Consider the following 21,310-nt stretch of genomic DNA (forward strand, 5'->3'; position numbering starts at 1 on the left):
ATGAACCACATTCGGACCTTGACGAGCCCAAGACCACGCAACCCTCTTTGGACTTTAGAAAAGTTCTTGCTCTGTTCAAAGAAATGTATCCGGACCAGTTTGTGTCTGTGGCTCCACGCTCTCCTCCGTCAGAGTTTGCTTTAGGTACGCAGTCATCCTCGCCTGCCTTTACGAAACTCGTCCTCGCACGTTCGTCCAAGAGAGCTTTACGAGTTTTAGGAGATTGGATGCAGTCCAAAAAGAGTCTAGGGAAGACAGCCTTTACGTTTCCCCCTGCTAAACTCTCTTCCAGATCGAGCGTCTGGTATGCCACGGGAGAAGTTCTCGGCTTGGGAGTTCCTGCCTCTGCCCAGGGCGACTTCTCAAGTCTTGTAGACTCTCCCCGCAGGCTAGCCATGAGACGCTCTAAGATATGCTGGTCACCTTCGGACCTAGACCATCTGTTGAAAGGAGTATTTAGAGCCTTCGAGGTCTTCAACTTTTTGGACTGGTGTCTGGGAGCTTTGAGCAGGAAGATCTCACCTTCTGACAAGGAATCTTCCTTGCTTATCATGTCCTGCATGGACAAGGCCATACGTGACGGATCTAGTGAGCTTGCTGCTTCGTTCGTATCCGGGGTCCTCAAGAAGCGTGAGAACCTTTGCTCTTTCCTGTCAGCTGGAGTGACACCGTGTCAAAGATCAGAACTTCTGTTTGCTCCTCTCTCTAAGTGCCTTTTTCCAGAGGACTTGATTAAGGAGATTGCTGCTTCTTTGATTCAGAGGGACACCCATGACCTGGTTGCGTCCTCTGCCCGCAAAGCCACCCCTTTGCCTACCTTGTCAAGACCCAGGATGGACACTCCAGCGTCCAGATTTATTCCGCCCTTTCGTGGCAGAGCCTCCAGCAGAGGAGGTGCTCGTGCCGAAGGGAGACGTGGGAAGAAGAAAGGAACCAAGTCCTTTAAAGGCAGAGTCTGACTGCCAGCTTCTTCAGACAGCAGTGGGAGCCAGACTCAAGAACTTCTGGCAGACCTGGGAGAAGAGAGGCGCAGATGCACAATCTGTGAAGTTGCTCAGAGAGGGGTACAAGATCCCGTTTGTACGAAAACCCCCTCTAGCAACGTCTCCCATCGATCTCTCTCCCAGGTACAGAGAGGAAGACAAGAGACGAGCATTGAAACAGGAGGTGTCTCTCTTGCTAGAAAAGGTAGCGGTAGTCAAAGTCCTGGACCATCAAACCCCGGGCTTCTACAACCGTCTCTTCTTAGTGGTAAAGAAGACAGGAGGGTGGAGGCCGGTGCTAGACGTCAGTGCGCTGAATGTCTTTGTCACAAAGCAGACGTTCGCCATGGAGACCACAAAGTCCGTTCTAGCAGCGGTCAGAAAGGAAGACTGGATGGTCTCTTTAGACCTAAGGGACGCATACTTTCACGTCCCCATCCACCCAGACTCCCAACCTTTTCTGAGATTCGTTTACGAAAAGGTTGTCTACCAGTTTCAAGCCCTGTGCTTTGGCCTAAGCACAGCTCCTCTTGTGTTTACGAGGCTGATGAGGAATATAGCCAAATTCCTTCATTTGGCGGACATCAGAGCCTCCCTCTATTTGGACGACTGGCTTCTAAGAGCTTCTTCCAGTCGTCGCTGTCTGAAGGATCTAAAGTGGACTCTAGATCTGACCAAGGAATTGGGTCTCCTGGTCAATATGGAAAAGTCTCAACTGGTCCCATCCCAAACTATTGTGTATTTAGGGATGGAGATTCACAGTCAAGCTTTTCGGGCTTTTCCGTCGGCCCCCAGAACAAGTCAAGCCCAGTTATGCATCCAGAACATGCTGAAGAAGGAACGATGTTCAGTCAGGCAGTGGATGAGTCTGATAGGGACACTATCATCCCTGGAACAGTTCGTATCGTTAGGAAGACTACACCTCCGTCCTCTTCAATATCACCTAGCTGTTTACTGGAAAAAGGACAAGACGCTAGAAGCGGTCTCGATCCCCATTTCCGAGAAGATGAAGTCTTCCCTGACTTGGTGGAAGGACAGTATCAGCCTCAGAGAGGGTCTGCTGTTCAGACTCCCAACCACGTTCTCTTCTCGGACGCATCGGACACGGGCTGGGGCGCGACATTAGACGGTCGGGAATGCTCGGGAACTTGGAACTCGAGTCAAAGAACATTGCATATCAACTGCAAGGAGCTACTGGCAGTTCATCTGGCCTTGAAAAGCTTCAAGTCTCTCCTTCAAGGCAAAGTGGTGGAGGTGAACTCGGACAACACCACGGCTTTGGCGTACATCTCCAAGCAAGGAGGGACCCACTCTATGACGTTGTACGAGATCGCAAGGGACCTCCTCACCTGGTCAAAAGATCTAAACATTTCTCTAGTAACGAGGTTCATCCAAGGCAACTTGAATGTCATGGCAGATTGCCTCAGTCGGAAGGGACAAATCATTCCAACAGAATGGACCCTGCACAAGGATGTGTGCAAGAGACTGTGGGCCACATGGGGCCAGCCTACCATAGATCTCTTCGCAACCTCGATGACCAAGAGGCTCCCAATATATTGCTCACCAATCCCGGACCCAGCAGCAGTTCATATAGATGCCTTTCTACTGGATTGGTCACATCTAGACCTTTATGCATTCCCCCCGTTCAAGATTGTCAACAAGGTACTGCAGAAGTTCGCCTCTCACGAAGGGACAAGGTTGACGTTAGTTGCTCCCCTCTGGCCCGCGAGAGAATGGTTCACCGAGGTACTTCGATGGCTAGTGGACGTTCCCAGAACTCTTCCTCTAAGGGTGGACCTTCTACATCAGCCACACGTAAAGAAGGTACACCAAGGCCTCCACGCTCTTCGTCTGACTGCCTTCAGACTATCGAAAGACTCTCGAGAGCTAGAGGCTTTTCGAAGGAGGCAGCCAGGGCGATTGCTAGAGCAAGGAGGACATCCACTCTTAGAGTCTACCAGTCGAAGTGGGAAGTCTTCCGAAACTGGTGCAAGTCAGTATCAGTATCCTCGACCAGTACCTCTGTAACTCAAATAGCTGACTTCCTTTTATACCTGAGGAAAGAAAGATCTCTTTCAGCTCCCACTATCAAGGGTTACAGAAGCATGTTGGCATCAGTCTTCCGTCACAGAGGCTTAGATCTTTCCAACAACAAAGATCTACAGGACCTCCTTAAGTCTTTTGAGACCACGAAGGAGAGTCGTTTGGCTACACCTGGTTGGAATTTAGACGTGGTACTAAGATTCCTCATGTCAGAAAGGTTCGAGCCACTACAATCAGCCTCCTTTAAAGATCTCACTTTAAAGACTCTTTTCCTGGTTTGCTTAGCCACAGCTAAAAGAGTCAGTGAGATTCACGCCTTCAGCAGGAACATCGGATTTTCATCTGAAACGGTTACATGTTCTTTACAACTTGGTTTTCTAGCCAAAAACGAGCTACCTTCTCGTCCTTGGCCGAAATCGTTCGATATTCCAAGCCTATCAAATATGGTTGGAAATGAACTAGAAAGAGTCTTATGCCCTGTTAGAGCTCTTAAGTTCTATTTAAGACGAACTAAACCTTTACGAGGACAGTCAGAAGCTTTATGGTGTTCTGTTAAGAAACTATCTTTGCCTATGTCAAAGAATGCCTTATCCTATTTTATCAGACTGTTAATACGAGAAGCTCATTCCCATCTGAATGAGGAAGACCAAGCTTTGCTGAAGGTAAGGACACATGAAGTTAGAGCTGTCGCAACTTCAGTGGCCTTTAAACAAAATAGATCTCTGCGAAGTATAATGGACGCAACCTATTGGAGAAGCAAGTCAGTGTTCGCGTCTTTTTATCTTAAAGATGTCCAGTCTCTGTACGAGAACTGCTACACCCTGGGACCATTTGTAGCAGCGAGTGCAGTAGTGGGTGAGGGCTCAACCACTACATTCCCCTAATTCCATAACCTTTTTAATCTTTCTCTTGAAATGTTTTTATTGTTGTTTTTGGGTTGTCCGGAAGGCTAAGAAGCCTTTCGCATCCTGGTTGATTTGGCGGGTGGTCAAATTCTTTTCTTGAGAAGCGCCTAGATTAGAGGTTTTGATGAGGTCCTGTAGTATGGGTTGCAACCCTTGATACTTCAGCTCCTAGGGGTCGCTCAGCATCCTAAGAGGATCGCGAGGCTCCGTAAGGAAGACGTACTTAAAAAGGCAGAGTAATTGTTCAAGTCGACTTCCTTACCAGGTACTTATTTATTTTATGTTTGTTATTTTGATAACTGCTAAAATGAAATAAAAAATCCTTAGCTCATAATAATGTAAACATTTATTGCTGGTCTCTACCCACCCCCCTGGGTGTGAATCAGCTTATATAATCACCGGCTAAGTTAAATATTGAAAAATGTTATTTTTTATAATAAAATAAATTTTTGAATATACTTACCCGGTGATTATATATTAAAGGACCCTCCCTTCCTCCCCAATAGAGACGCAGTGGACCGAGGAGAAAATTGAGTTCTTTGTTTACAATGAGTACTGAGTACCTGCACGACAGATGGTGCTGTTGAAGTACACCCCCTACCTGCATAGCGATCGCTGGCGGATTTTTAACGTAGAGTTTTCTGTCGAGCTGCAGAGCTGCAGCTTATATAATCACCGGGTAAGTATATTCAAAAATTTATTTTATTATAAAAATAACATTTTAACCTTCAACTACCGTGTGTTAAATGTTTAGTATTGTTTTTAAGAAGAGTAGCATCATCTGCACACCAGACTGTAAGGTTGGGAATTTTAATAATTATCTCTGAATATCTTTCTCTGAAGGTTTGTTTTTATATTTTGAAAATGTAAGGTGTTTCCAATTTGGAAGATATCCTACTCTTGAAAAACTTTTTCATTTTGGGAAATATGTTTCATTGAAGTATGTTTTTGTTTCAAGGTGTCATGGTATATTATGGTGTTCATACATTTAAATATGAGACACTTAAAAAGAAAAAGAACAACCACCCACTAAGCTGGCCAGGCAATCTTTCTCAACCATCATCACCAAGTTGTAGTTTTAAGTCATTCCCAGTGTGTCTATCAAGCAGACACCGGTCCTTTTGTGCACCAAAATCTGGTAATTCTTGCATTCTTATTTATTAAATATTTAGTCCTTATTTTCCGCACTTGGCTTCTTTATTTGCATTGTAGTAATGATATATGCATAGTTTCTGAAAATTACATTAACCCCCTTCCCTCACATATTTTCTCACATTAAGTGTGAAAAAAAATATTTTATTACATATTAAAGTATATGTACAGAAACAACTTAAATATAATGTTTCCTTTCAAAAGTAATTACTTTTATGAGTAATTGTACTTTGAAATACCTTGCTTTACTAACCAGAATTAATTAGAAATGAAAAAGATAGAAAGAGGTTGATAAAAATATGTAGTTATGGTATGCTTTTCTATTTAAATGAACAGAAGCTTTTTATTTGTAAAGAGCATAATAAGAACTATGAAGATTTCATAATCTATTTAGTAAGAAACTACATATGAAACCAAATCTAAAAAATCCAATTTTATACAAATAAAGAAAGAATTACCTTTTTACTTCCTGTTTTATCCAGAGTTTCTGTTCTGGATTTAGATTCTCCTCCAAATCCATGTCATCATTAAGACACTTTAAAGTTCTGTAAATCTATAAATCAAAATGATGTTAAACTGCAGTTTTACCTATAAAAGGGAATGAGGACTTTATATTCTTATAATGTTTGCAAGGGCAAATATTAAGCTCATGAAAATCTACTTTTTAGTAATAGTGCTATTAGTGCTATACAGCCGACCCTGCATAGAGGTATTTGCCTTCAGAAGGTTGACTCATACACATCCAATCAATTAGGTACCAATGTATGAAATTGATAACTTGTCCTCAAAAGAATTTAAAACTGATTACCATCTATCCTTCCTCAGGTAAACTCCCTTCCCACATCCCTCGCCCACCCTGAGACTTCTCTGTCTTAAAGACACGTGAAATTTACTCAAAATCTTCTTTTGGTTTTAATGACGGGGAAAATTATACTAAAAATCTTTCAACGCAAATATTGTGTGTGGTGCATTATTCGTGTCTGATCCTATCATTTTAAAGATCTTTAAAAAAAAAAAAAAAAGTATATCGTCTGTTTTTTATGTGTTATATTATTATCATTATCAGAAATAAGTATTTTCAATATTAATCTTACCCGATAATCATGTAGCTGTCAACTCCGTTGCCCGACAGAATTCTACGGAAGGGATACGCCAGCGATCGCTATACAAGAGGGGGGTGTACTCACAAGCGCCACCTGTGGCCAGGTACTGCAGTACTTCTTGTTGACACCACCTCAATTTTTCCTCTGTCGTGCCTCCGGCTAGACCTACATGGATACGCTGTTGATTCTGGAGTTTTTTTGCTCACGATTTGGTGATGTATTTGCTCTAGAGTTTAGCTTTCGCTATTCAGGAAGTTTTATCATTAGCTTAGCTAGCTTTTGGAATTAATTTTGATTAATTATGGTGACGAAGAGAGTATGAACTCTCTTTCACTTTTAAATGGCCGACCCTTCCCTTAGACGGAAGTGTTGGTGTCTAAGAGAGTATAGACTCTCTTTCTTAATTTTGCTTAACAAAAGTTATAGATTTATTTTATATCTCTCCGCCTTTTATAGGCCTCTTCGATTAACTTCCTTTTATTATAAACTTATTAAAATTAATTTTTATATTTGTTTATATTCGACCTTTCCTAATAGTAGGCGGTCTTTTCTTGGTACCGAAGTTAATTAACATTGAGCCCGTCATTTCGGTTTTACCGGTTAACATATTATGCTATTTTAATGTTTTTGAAAGAATTTCTTTGATAGTCTCGTACTGTTTTCAAAGTTGAACTAACGTTTTGTTTTGTCTCTGCAGTTGTTGACGTTCAGAACGTTCAACTTGCGCTCTATCGTTACGATAGAGAGAGAATTTTCACGGTGTCACGTTGCAGTAAGAGTAAACCGTTTCTAGCGTTTTGTTCATTCTTTCTTAGCTTAATGGTTTTAATTCTAATAAAGGAACTTTTTATTTGGGAAATCTTTCAGTTTTTTTCCTTTAACAATAATATGTTTTAACGATATATATGATTGGGCTCTTCTCTCAGGTTCTAAGTCAAGAGAGAGAGAGAGAGAGAGAGATAGAGACGGAGGGAGAGAGAGCTGGATAAACGTTTCGTTCAAGCGAGTAACGTTGTTATCGTTTTTGCTCTTCTCCCTAGTCTCTTTAGGGGAAGAAGGTAAACGTTTCTAGAGTTTTATTCTTGTTCTCAAGCTTTATGCGGTGAGAGATTTTAAACGTAGTTTATTTGATCTAGTGTTTAGTCTCTTTCCAGCCACTGAATTATTTATCTTTCATTAGATTTTTCTGTTACATTGTAATTCTGTTTTCGCAATTACTAACTTTTAAGGAAGGATAGAATTGCGTGTTTCAGGTACAAACCACTTAAAGTTTCGAGTTCAGTGAAATAAGTGCAAACAGAAAATCAAAAGTGATAAGTGATTAGCGCAAAGTGTGTCAGTGTTGTGCGTGAGGGTACTTCTGTGCGTGCCAGTCGTCCTCCCAGTCCGGGACCTCTTGCAAGCTCCCAAGCCCAGGGGAGAAGCAATGTCGAAGGGCAAAAGGGTTCGGCAGGCCTTGATCGGCGCACAGAAGTATCCTCGGTGGTTGCGGGCGTGTCTTACAGAGACCGTCACTCCCACCCGCAGACGATTGAGCCCTTATTTTGCTCGTCTGCAGAAGAAATTTCGGGGAGAAAACGCTGGACTCAGGTCTCAAGACCTCTTAAACGTAAAGTCCAGACCTCTAGAGTTCAACAACCCGGATGCAGTCAGTGGGTTAGCTCTGACTCTCCGCAGTCATCAGGTGACTGCACACCTTCTAAGAGAGGTAAGGCGATGCCTCAACAGACCTCATCTTCTGTTAAGGCTTTGCCTCAACAGACCTTATCGTCTGTTGATCCCAAGATGACTTTGCTGCAGTCCATGCAGTCGCAGCTTGCGGTATTAATGCGTGAGTTTCAGGCTGAGAAGGTTACAACTCCTCCTGCGAGCGCTCCGCCTCACCGCAGTCCAGTCTGCCAGGCGTACGAAGTTGAGGTTCCTCAAGCTACCTTACCGCGTTCGGAGTTGCCAGTTACCAGCGTTGTGCAGCAACCTCAACCTTCCTTAAGGCAACCTCAACAATGGGAGCAGGAGTCTTATGCCTTGAGGCAAGATTTTCTTGCAGTTAGACCATCTTCGAGGCAACAACCTCTTGAGGTACGACAACCTCTACCATCCTTGAGGCAGCCACCTCAGCTCTCGCAGCTGCTACCTCAACTTTCCTCAAGGCGAGAGCCTCAACTCTTGAGGCTAGCTCCTCAGGAACCTCAACTCGTGAGACAGGAACTGCGTTCTGCGCAGCCGCTACCTCAACTCTCGCAGCTCACACCTCAAGAACCTCAACTCGTGAGTCAAGAGCCTCTCTCTGCGCAGCCACCTCAACCCTTGAGGCAAGCGCAACTCTTGAGGCAGGAACCTCATGCTATGAGTCAGCCACAGGCTGGAATCTCCTCAACGCATGCATCTGCCACTTTCTCCTCAACTTGAGCCTCTTCCCATTCAACTTTGAAATAACAAATGACAATAATAACACCTCATTACTTTCATAACTTACATTTGTAATCATATACATGTATGCCTACACAAACATTATGATAATGGAGGTTATTCGTATTACTTAAATAAAAAAAAAAATATATATGTATTCCTTGCAATATATTTTTAACAAAATCGCAAAATATGGCAAAAATATCTTCAAAACAAAAATGAATCATGAGTTATGAATGTAATGTAAATATTATGTTGATATTAAAACCCCATGCAAGCATGCATGAAGTAATGCAGTGTTGCCAACAGGGCGAGTTTCCCTTTCCTGAGGTTAAGTAGATTATAGTACGTATATTTAGTGCAGCTTAATTCTACGATTATCATGCCGGCTATCAAATTCATCAACAAAACAGTCTAAATCAATTCCCTCGGCACGTGCACTTTCAATGGACAGTAATGCGATATTACTCAATCTAGCACTGGTCATGGAATTTCTGAGAAATGTTACACGCCATGCAACATGCTCTGCTTACCTTACAGCATGCTCTACATACAGCATGCTCTGCATACAGCATGCTCTGCATACAGCATGCTCTGCATACCTTACCGCATGCTTCTCAGTCACACATCTTTGGTTGTTGCCAACTCACTAGACTGTCAAGCAGTTTCATAACGTTGCCTTCTAGTCTGCTGCTTTTGCACCAGTGAAACCCTCACTGAGAGAACTTAGCTTTTCTCGGATATGGTCCCTGTAGATGAGAAAGTGCTTTTCTCCCTCCTTCTGATATTCCCTTGAGGACTCTGTCATTTGGAGAGGAGCCTTTAGCTGCGTAGCCTCCTATGGACTTTTATTTAAGCATAACATGCTTCCAGGGAAGGTAATGGTTCCACTTCAGTCGCTAACCCCGTCTGTTACCACACCTGCTCCCATAGACCTTGAGCTGTGTTGCAAGACATACAGTCCAAGCTTAGTCCTTGTTAGAGGATTTTTTGTTTACGGAGTCAGTGTGTCACTGGGAAGACGTTCAACAACCAGCAGAAGTGACTTGTTGTGACGCAGTGCGGCAACCTCAGCAACCCGATAAGGAGTTGTCTGTACGACCCAGACAGTCTAGACAGCTTCGGGTTGTCACTGTACTTCCTCGCTTCCCCATGGTTGACAGTTCACAGACTGTGCAGCAGTACCATGATCTTGTGTCCGGCTCCGTCAGACGACTGGCTTTTAAGAGCTCCCACAAGTCGTCGCTGTCTGGAGATTCTCAGATGGACTATGGATCTGACCAAGGAACTGGGCCTCCTGGTCAATTTTGAGGAGTCTCAGCTCGTCCCATCCCAGACCATTGTCTACCTGGGTATGGATCTTCAGAGTCGAGCTTTTCGGGCTTTTCCGTCGGCCCCAAGGATCTTCCAAGCCCTAGAATGCATCCAGAGCATGCTGAGAAGGAACCGATGCTCAGTCAGGTAGTGGATGAGTCTAACAGGGACACTTTCATCGCTGGCCCTGTTCATCGTGTTAGGGAGAATCCACCTCCCCCCCCTTCAGTATCATCTAGCTGCTCACTGGATAAAGGACATGACGCTAGAGACGGTCTCAGTTCCTGTTTCCGAAGAGAGGAGGTCTTCTCTCGCGTGGTGAAAGGACAGCTTTCTTCTCAAGGAAGTCTACCTTTGGCTGTTCAGAAACCCGACCGCCGTCTCCTCTCGGACGCATCAGACACGGGCTGGGGTGCGACTTTGGACGGACAGGAATGCTCGGGAACATGGAATCAGGAGCAAAGGACACTTCACATCAATTGCAAGGAGTTGTTGGCGGTTCTTCTGGCCTTGATAAACTTCAAGTCCCTCCAGCTTAACAAGGTGGTGGAGGTGGACTCTGACAACACCACAGCCCTGGCTTACATCTTCAAGCAGGGAGGGACTCTTTCGTGGAAGTTGTTCTAGATCGCAAGGGACCTCCTCATCTGGTCTAAAGATCGAAAGCTCACGCTGGTAACGAGGTTCATTCAGGGCGGTATGAATGTCATGGCAGATCGCCTCAGCCGGAAGGGTCAGGTCATCCCCACAGAGTGGACCCTTCACAAGAATGTTTGCAGCAGACTTTGGGCCCTGTGGGGTCAGCCAACCATAGATCTGTTCGCTACCTCGATAACCTAGAGACTCCTGTTGTATTGTTCTCCGATTCCAGACCCAGCAGCAGTTCACGTGGATGCTTTTCTGCTGGATTGGTCCCATCTCGACCTGTATGCATTCCCGCCGTTCAAGATTGTCAACAGGGTACTTCAGAAGTTCTCCTCTCGCAAAGGGACACGGCTGACGTTGGTTGGCTCCGCTCTGGCCCGCGAGAGAATGGTTCATAGAGGTACTGCAATGGCTGGTCGACATTCCCAGGACTCTTCCTCTAGGAGTGAACCTTCTACGTCAACCTCACGTAAAGAAGGTACACCCAAACCTCCACGCTCTTCGTCTGACTGCCTTCAGACTTTCGAAAGACTCTCAAGAGCTAGGGGCTTTTCGAAGGAGGCAGCCAGAGCGATTGCCAGAGCAAGGAGAACATCCACTCTCAGAATCTATCAGTCTCAAGGGGAAGTCTTCCGTAGCTGGTACAAGACCAATGCAATTTCCTCAACCAGTACCACTGTAACCCAGATTGCTGACTTCCTGTTACATCTAAGGAAAGTAAGATCCCTTTCAGCTCCTACGATCAAGGGTTACAGAAGTATGTTGGCAGCGGTTTTCCGCCACAGAGGCTTGGATCTTTCCACCAACAAAGATCTACAGGACCTCCCTAGGTCTTTTGAGACCTCAAAGGAACGTCGGTTGTCCACTCCAGGCTGGAATCTAGACGTGGTCCTAAGGTTCCTTATGTCATCAAGATTTGAACCTCTCCAATCAGCCTCTTTTTAGGACCTCACATTAAAAACTCTTTTCCTCGTGTGCTTGACAACAGCTAAAAGAGTAAGTGAGATCCACGCCTTCAGCAGGATCATTGTTTTCACATCTGAAACGGCTACATGTTCCTTGCAGCTCGGTTTTTGCTAAACGAGCTTCCTTCACGTCCTTGGCCTAAGTCGTTCGAGATCCCAAGCCTGTCCAACTTGGTGGGGAATGAACTGGAGAGAGTACTTTGCCCAGTTAGAGCTCTTAGGTACTATCTAAAAAGGTCTTAACCTTTACGAGGACAATCAGAAGCCTTATGGTGTGCTATCAAGAAACCTTCTTTTCCAAGGTCTAAGAACTCAGTTTCTTACTATTCAGGCTTCTGATTAGGGAAGCACATTCTCATCTGAAGGAAGAAGACCTTGCTTTGCTGAAGGTAAGGACACATGAAGTGGGAGCTGTGGCTACTTCAGTGGCCTTCAAACAGAACCGTTCTCTGCAGAGTGTTATGGATGCAACCTATTGGAGAAGCAAGTCAGTGTTCGCATCATTCTATCTCAAAGATGTCCAGTCTCTTTACGAGTACTGCTACACCCTGGGACCATTCGTAGCAACGAATGCAGTAGTAGGCGGGGGCTCAGCCACTACATACCCATAATCCCATAACCTTTTAACCTTTCTCTTGAATACTTTTTATGGGTTGTACGGTCGGCTAAGAAGCCTTCCACATCCTTGTTGATTTGGCGGGTGGTCAATTCTTTCTTGAGAAGCGCCGAGGTTAAAGGTTGTGATGAGGTCCTTTAGTATGGGTTGCAGCCCTTGATACTTCAGCACCTTAGAGTTGTTCAGCCTCCTAAGAGGAACGCTGCGCTCAGTAAGGAAGACGAACTTATTTAAGGCAGAGTAATGGCTCAAGTCGACTTCCTTACCAGGTACTTATAATTTCATTGTTATTTTGAATAACTGATAATATGAAATACGGGATACTTAGCTTCTTGATATACATGTACACTGGTTTTCACCCACCTACCTGGGTGTGAATCAGCTACATGATTATCGGGTAAGATTAATATTGAAAAATGTTATTTTCATTAGTAAAATAAATTTTTGAATATACTTACCCGATAATCATGATTTAATTGACCCACCCTTCCTCCCCATAGAACCAGTGGACCGAGGAAAAATTGAGGTGGTGTCAACAAGAAGTACTGCAGTACCTGGCCACAGGTGGCGCTTGTGAGTACACCCCCCTCTTGTATAGCGATCGCTGGCGTATCCCTTCCGTAGAATTCTGTCGGGCAACGGAGTTGACAGCTACATGATTATCGGGTAAGTATATTCAAAAATTTATTTTACTAATGAAAATAACATAATTCTAACTTCGTTATCTAAGGGTCATAGAACTTTTCCTAAAAATAGTTTTTATTCATAATCACTAAAAGTGCAAGTCATTCTCAATGTTTGTTTTTTTACCCCCAATGCCACACACACACACACACACACACACACACACACACACACACACACACACACACACACACACACACACACACACACTCTCTCTCTCTCTCTCTCTCTCTCTCTCTCTCTCTCTCTCTCTCTCTCTCTCTCTCTCTCTCTCTCTCTCTCTCTCAAATGAGAATAATAAACATATAGTGAGTATTTTTCATCACCCAATAAATTTTCTCAAATTTTGTACTAAACTTAAATGTATACTATATTTATGTAGAGCCTTCTTTGTTATTTTTATACATTTATACTTATTCTACTTCTCTCTGTGAAGGTATTTTTGGAGCCAGTTATGAGTTCTCTAGAGCTAGTTGAATGATATCTGCTACCATCCCACCCCAATGGACGTTATCTCCAACCTAAAAATATGTTTTAGAATAGTCATCAGTCCTCAGAGTCCAATTCAAATAATTGTAGGTAGATTTAGAGATATCTAATGATACCAGTTTATCATACATGTAATGAGCTTTTGTTGGAAAAACAAATTCAATTTGGCATTAGCAAAGTAAATTGACATACATTATCATCAGAAGTAGCTGTGAGAGAGAGAGAGAGAGAGAGAGAGAGAGAGAGAGAGAGAGAGAGAGAGAGAGAGAGAGAGAGAGAGAGAGAGAGAGAGAATATTAACGTTATAAGTACTAAACTGTATTGTATTTTTATTACAATAATTATTACTGTATCTTTAATTATGAAATTATTTTTTACAAGATTTCCCCATTATCTGATGAATTTACTAATGGTAGTTGTGTGTCTGGTTACCTATTGCCTCCAGATAAGGATGTTGTAGTATCATTTGATGTTGGACTTGACAAGGTCTTCCTTTTTTGGAGCTACTACTTTTCAATCTGCTGCTATACTGTAATATTAAAGATAGTACAGTTGTAGTCTTTAGGTATGCCTTCTTCTTTGGCACTTGTGGCACTGGTTGGTGAGAAACCAGTTGGTACCGATACTGCTCAAGCCACTGCCAATTATCCGCATCCGACTCGTGCCCTCTAAAGGGTGTTCTCTTTTGAGAATAACTTAAAATACTTTGTGGCCATGCTGTGGGTGTAGGCTGCATTTCCTTTTTTATTTTATTTCTTCTAAGGTTATGGTACCAGTAACTTATTGCAGAAGCTGTTTTCTCTTTTTATAGTTATTCATGGGGATGCTACCTGTTTAAAGACTAATCACCTGCGTAAAGTTCAGGGTAGTTATTCAGAGACATTATGGAAGGCATATGCTATAGAGGCATGTCTTCTTTTCGCGATGGTATACACCTGTTCCACTGTAAGGGGCAAATTCACATGGCTTTACTTCACCAGTTAGTGGCTTCATTTTGAGCTAAGTGTACATCATGATGTGTCTTGTAATGATCCACCTGTTAACTGGTGCTTGCCATGACTGTCTTACTTAGCATTTGTAATACACAGCAACACCTACTTTCATACCTAATGATGCATCCATGCACCACGTGATATTACCGAGTCATATCTGTTCCATCTAGCTGTAACTACTGCTAGTTGTATTGGTAAAACACTTTGCTTCCTCTGGAAGGCACATGCTATTGAGGCATGTCTTCTTTTCGCAATGGTATACACCTGTTCCACTGTAAGGGGCAAATTCACATGGCTTTACTTCACCAGTTAGTGGCTTCATTTTGAGCTAAGTGTACATCATGATGTGTCTTGTAATGATCCACCTGTTAACTGGTGCTTGCCATGACTGTCTTACTTAGCATTTGTAATACACAGCAACACCTACTTTCATACCTAATGATGCATCCATGCACCACGTGATATTACTGAGTCATATCTGTTCCATCTAGCTGTAACTACTGCTAGTTGTATTGGTAAAACACTTTGCTTCCTCTGGAAGAACAGCGTAGTCTGTAGAGGTGATGCCATCGTTTCTTTACACCCCCACTACCTACCTATGACTATTTACACCAATCTTGTTCACATGCATTAACCTGAATGTTAAAGAATTTGGCGTGTGAAACAAGGGATATTATTTGGAGGAAAGTCTCGCCCAGAATTTTTTCTATTCCATTTTTTTTTTAATAGCCATTTATCACCTAATTGTAGCATTCTGCTTTTCCAATTAGTGCTGTAGCTTGGCTAGTATTAATTATAGTAATAATTGTACCAGTTCCCTTCACCATTGAGGCATTTATATAGAGGTTTGTATTTATGGGATATAAAAATTAATTGGAATTTTATACTGTATTTCATGAATTAAACTTCTGTGCAATAGCCTTTTTCAATTATAAATATATATATATATATATATATATATATATATATATATATATATATATATATATACTGTGTATATATATATACTGTGTATATATATATATATATATATATATATACATATATATATATAAATATATACATATATATATATATATATATATATATGTATATATATATATATATATATATATATATATATACATATATATATATATATACATATATATATATATATATATATATATATATATATGTATATATATATATATATATATATATATATGTGTGTGTGTATATATATATATATATATATATATATATATATATATATATATATGTATATATAATTTTTTTTTCTAAGTAAATAGGTAACCCTTCTGACAGTATCAAGTTGAGGGCCACAAAAATTTATAAATCTTGGTTTTTATTAGTTTCTTTTTGTAACATACTGTAAAGTATTCTGTCTTTTCATTTTCAGATGTTTTAACCAGTCCTACTTCTATTGCCGAAGGACAGATGAAGCAGCTCAACATGATGGTACGGACTCGTTCAGATTCGGGGAAAGAACTCACAGATGCTGTAAGTTTTATGTAGCGTTGCTTGGAATGTGGTAAAGTTGGAGTGAATGCTTTTGACCAAATACCTAGCAAAATCTGTGGAATTTGTGTGATTTAAGTTATTTAGTAATTATTTTATGATTTGGAAATGTAGAGTTGAAATGTCTTTGGCCTACTAAAACTGTCTTTGTGTCACTTTTTTTTGGAATTTCTATTTTGATTTTGACTAGTGCCTGGGAATGTAGTGCTGCTCATTTACAGAATACTGTGCTGATTATTTTTTTGTAATTTGATTATTTATTGTTTTACTATTCAGAAAGTACAGTTGTCCCTTTCTCTCAGTGTTCAAATACAGAGTTTTCTCAAAAGTGGGCTTTTGCTAATCTAAAATACTACGAGTTATTTGAGCATTCCATAGGATATACATCAAAGGGCAATGATGTTTTCAAGTATCCTGATAGTATTTGAAATGAAAAATATGATTTTTAAAGCATCATTATTTTAACACAAAGATATTTTTTATGAATAAAAAAGTTTTCATATGCAAACCTATAAATCATAAGATGACTTCTGAATGCAAAGAAAGGATGAGGGAATATAATCTCAATTAGAGAGGAACTGTATGGAAAATATTTTTTAATATAGATACATGACTAGTTCAGTGCAACCCGTTAATCATAAGATGCCTTGCATAGCTATTGATGGTACCTTGAAAGAAGACCAGATTCTGCAGTAGACACAACCCCTTGTCATGGTAGGTTATAAGTCTAGTAGCGAGTTTGTATTTCAAGGTTGTTAATTGGTAATGTAGTGATTTGTAGGATGTAGGCTGGCCAGGACATCAGCCACCCGTTGAGATACTACCGCTATAGAGTTATTAGTTTCTTTGACTGGCCAGACAGTTCATCATTGGACCCCTCTCTGGTCACGGCTCATTTTACCCGTCCTCCTCTTTCCTCATACACCTGACAAAACAAAGATAACCAAAAAATTCTTCTTCACTCAAGGGGTTAACTACTGCACTGTAATAGCTCAATGGTTACTTTCCTCCTGGTAAGCAGCTCTTCTAGGAGAAGGACACTAAAATCAAACCATTGTTCTCTAGTCTTGGGCAGTGCTATAGCCACTATGCTGTGGTTGTCTACTGTCTTTGGATTAGTTTTCTTGCTTGAGGGTACACTCGGGTACTATTCTATCTGTTACCGTATTTCCTTTCCTTACATGGCTGTTTTCCCTGTTGGATCTTTTGGGCTTGAAGCATCCTGCTTTTCCAAGTAGGGTTGTAGCTTAGTTAGTAATAATGATGATAATGGTTCTCTGCAGAGGATAATGAAGCATTGGTTGGTACTCGGCATAGGACAATGTTTCATGCCCTATTACTCGCATCTGTAGAGGTTTTGATGAGACTTGGATTCTGTCGGAGGTACAGTACTGCAAAGAGAAAAGATAGTATAAGTGGAAGGAGAATCATCAGGTAATTTCCCACCTTTCCTCTGAATGAATTGTTCTGCTGCATCCACTGGTCCCAGGAAGAGAGATCCTTTCATTTGTGAGTTAGGTCTTTGGGGGTTAAAATTGAACTAAAGTGAGGGTGCTCTCCTCACTTTCCCATGGTATAGTTGATAGTCAGTATCATGATTGAATCCAACAAATGGAGACATTACATGACCTTGTGGGCTTTAATCCTCAGGTAGGAGTAAGTTTTCTATTAAAGCCATCTGTAGGATCAGGTGATCACTCCTCTCAGCCAGCCCTATATTCAGAAAAGGATCTCTCGAGGCAAGATGAGAGTCGCCCTATTTGCAACTGGCAGGGCTGGGTTCGCAAAGGGGAGAGTTGCAATGTCGAAAGGTCCTTATTTGTGGCTCTTGACCGTGAAGTTGTGGATTGCTAGCTTATTGTGTGTGTTATAAAACCTAATAATGGAAAGCATTCCTAAGTTCAACTGTCATAAATCCCATGCCCAAAGGAATAAATGATTTTTCTGAGAGGGACTGCTGTAAAGATATATACAAGGCTCTATTTTAGCAGTAGAGTAACCTCTGGTTTATTTATTTGTGGTAAGCCTTAACCACGATTCCCCACCCGCATTTTCCACACTCTAGGACGTGGCACCTTGGTAAGTAGATACCCCTCTGCTCACATGGTATGACTTGGAAGTCTGTTGCCTTCATTGATCGTGATCATTGTGGACAAAGCCTGAACTTTGCTGGTGTGTCAGTGACAGATGGCATTACTTTTTCAACAGTAAAACTGGTTTACCAACCTTCTATCTACAAGTAAACCTAACCAGGAGGTTGAACTCCACAGCTAGAGGTTTCCCTTAAAATTTCTTCACAAAGCTAGCTTCAATCATGCAGAACTCATACCCTTAACCTCTACTTCCTCCCAACAAAATTAAAACCTGTTTTGTAATTGGTAAAGATAAAGGGAAATAGATGTGGTCATTGAGGTCATCCTTCCCCTCCCAGCTCATATTCTTCTATTACCAATGCATCAAAAGAAAAAAAGACAGTCTTGGCAATTAAAAGATATTAGTGTGCTATGTCTCAAGACTTGGGCTTTTTGGACTCAACATGGGTTCTTCACTGGAATTTAGAAAATATTAGCATTTTAAGGTTCCTCGTAAGACGATTAACCCATATATAGACGGAATAATAGTCCAGAAAGAGTCGTGATAAACGTATCCAAGAACTCTGTCTGTATTCTTTATCTGTTCATACCTTAAAGATGGTCGTACCACTAGACTGCTTTTGAGATGGGTCAGAGAAGACCACAATTCTTCAATAAAGACTGACACCAAGGTTTATCCCTTGTAGCTGAAATGTATTCAAAAGACAAAAAACTTGTTGCTTAGGTCTCATGGTCCTGTTAGAACAATTTTTTGTTAAAAATAAAAACTCCAGCGAAGTTATATTCATACTTTATACAAAACATTTGAAGACTGACAAGAAATTTTACTTCCAGTTCTTCAGATAAGATGATCTAGAGTATGTATAGAAATGGAATTGATAGCGAAGAGCTAGAATTAAAGTACCAGTACTTTTTTTGAGATTAGGCTTTTATCCAAGGAGTGTATCAAAGGTAGTTAGGTTCTTTATTTTTTTCTTCTGCAGATAGTAGTGGTTTAAGAGGTCCCTGATTTCTGAGGTTACAGGTTCAGAAGATTTAGTTTTATCATCATTCTACTCCTATCATTGTCCAAAATTGCTTATTAGGCTCATAGTTTCAGTATTTTATCTGAATCCCTGTAGCTTTTGGACCGATAGTACAATTCTATCATCTATCCCTGAGGTATTTTGTAACTCGATCCTTCACACGTGCATTATTTGGATTATTTTTATTACAGTAGATTTCTTGATATATTTAGTGTTGAGAAAATCCAGTGAAGGACAGTTCCTGATAATTGCTCTTAGGACAATGCAGTAAAGGACAGTTTCTTATATTTGATGTTAGAACAAGGCGGTAAAAGATAGTTACTGATATTTGATATTCAGACAATGCAGTAAAAACCAGTTCCTGATATTTTGTGTTATGACAATACAGTAAAAGGCCTGTTCCTGATATCTGGTGTTAGGACAGTTCAGTAAAAGCCTGTTCCTGATATTTGGTGTTAGGACAATACAGAAAAGGCCTGTTCCTGATATTTGGTGTTAGGACAATACAGAAAAGGCCTGTTCCTGATATCTGGTTTTAGGACAATGCAGTAAAAGCATGTTCCTAATATCTGGTGTTATGAAAATGCAGTAAAGGCCTGTTCCTGATATCTGCTGTTAGAACAAGGAAGTAAAAGTCTGTTCCTGGTATTTGGTATTATTAAACATTATCTTATGATAATTTACCTAGCCTTGAACCTCCAAATACCACTCAAATTTTAACCACATTGGCAACCCTGCTAATTCTTATTCTGCGCCCCCCCCCCTTCCCCGTTGGCAACACTTCTGCCTGAACCAGCTGTCAACTCACCATGAAAATCAGTTTCAATGAGCGTCTGGGCCGTTAACAGCTCGAGTGCTCTGTTTCATTTTTCATGAGTTTTTTCAATGGTTATGTAACACCAGTTACCTTATTACGTGTTTTTTTTTCTTTTTTATGATATCCTTGTGTGGATTGTCATTGATTTATGTAATATTTTGTGTAACCCAGCTGAAAAAATTTTTGCATTATGAAACATTGCTGCACTCAGCCGTTTGTATCTGGTTAGGAACTATCCTTTCTGTGGACCAGATAAGTTGCAGGGAGTATGGGTTTGATAATTTTACTAATGTCAAAGGTAAGGCGTTTGTTTTGCTTTCCCACGGAACTCCTGCCGAGCTTGGTACTATAGAAAATGAGTGATCTTGTTAAACCCCTAAGTCCTTGCATCACAAAGGGCTCATAAGTGTATCTTTGCTTAGTGTTGAATTCCTTGCATTTTGGGTTCCAGTTCTTTGGCTTCATTCCCTGGATTTTGCATGGTCATTGGTCATCATTCTTTGGAATTACCATTTGTTCTTGTTTATAACAAGTGCTTCCACCTTTTCCAACTTTTCCATTATGAATGGGTTGGTTTTTTCATCTCACTAGGTGGCCGTTCCATTTTGGCTCTTTGCCCCCCGTGGGTGGTCAGTTGGAATTATATGAAGAAGGGTGAGGGGATGACCGGTTGGGGTTTGAGAGGGAGAGGGAAAGGTGCAAAAGGGGAAACACCATGAATAAAAATTGTAATAATGAATGAAAAGGAACTTGGATGATATTAGTTATAGAAACAATGATATGAATATATTAACAAGTGAGTGTTAGTGTTAGTTAAGAAAGAGACAGACTATGAAGATGGCATTGGAGAGCGGGCCAGTGATCTGTGGAGATGTGGCACCGGTAGGGATATTCGTTTAAAAGCAAGTGCCCTCCCCTATCGACCCCTTTTTGCTGTGATGAGTATAGTTATTATTAGAAGGAAAGCTACAACCTTTGTTGGAAAAGCTGATTGGGACAAGCCTGAGGTGCCCCAATAGGGAAAATCAGCTGAGTAAGAAAAAACCTTGCCTTTTAAAGAATAAAATAATCATCATCACCTCCTCTTACGCCTATTGACGCAGAGGACTTCGGTTAGATTTCGCTAGTCGTCTCTATTTGGAGCTTTTAAATCGATACTTCTCCAATCATCACCTCCTACTTTGCACTTCATAGTCCTCAGCCATGCAGGCCTGGGTCTTCCAACTCTTCTAGTGCCTTGTGGAGCCCAAAGAATAAGATATGGAAGAGAAATTAGAAATAGATCCAAAATAGATAAGTTTAATAGATAAAGTAATGGAAAAGTTATGAAGCCAGACTCCAGTTAACATGCTCAAAAGAAAACATCAATATGCTCAGATTCTTTTGCAGTGTTAATGGCTGTCTACCATGTCTATTTTCTCTCACTATGACTAAAGAGTCTAGGGAATGGCTATCTACCATGTCCATTTTCTCTCACTATGACTAAAGTCTAGGGAATGGCTATCTACCATGTCCATTTTCTCTCACTATGACTAAAGAGTCTAGGGAATGGCT

At 41.2% G+C, this 21,310-nt stretch overlaps 1 protein-coding gene across 8 annotated transcripts in view; it reads left to right on the forward strand.

Moving 5' to 3' along the window:
• LOC137642806 (WD repeat-containing protein 44) overlaps nt 1–21,310 on the forward strand; it is a 102,546-nt gene that overhangs the window by 43,316 nt on the left and 37,920 nt on the right. For 5 of the 8 annotated variants that reach the window (XM_068375672.1, XM_068375674.1, XM_068375676.1 and 2 more), the window contains exons 10-11: nt 4,890–5,069; nt 15,703–15,803. In XM_068375672.1, the coding sequence (XP_068231773.1) occupies nt 4,890–5,069; nt 15,703–15,803 (281 nt within the window). The remainder of the gene's footprint in view (nt 1–4,889; nt 5,070–15,702; nt 15,804–21,310) is intronic. The other 3 variants (XM_068375678.1, XM_068375679.1, XM_068375680.1) reach the window with 1 other exon arrangement.

Source organism: Palaemon carinicauda, chromosome 6 (assembly GCF_036898095.1).
Source record: "Palaemon carinicauda isolate YSFRI2023 chromosome 6, ASM3689809v2, whole genome shotgun sequence".
NCBI lineage: Eukaryota > Metazoa > Arthropoda > Malacostraca > Decapoda > Palaemonidae > Palaemon > Palaemon carinicauda.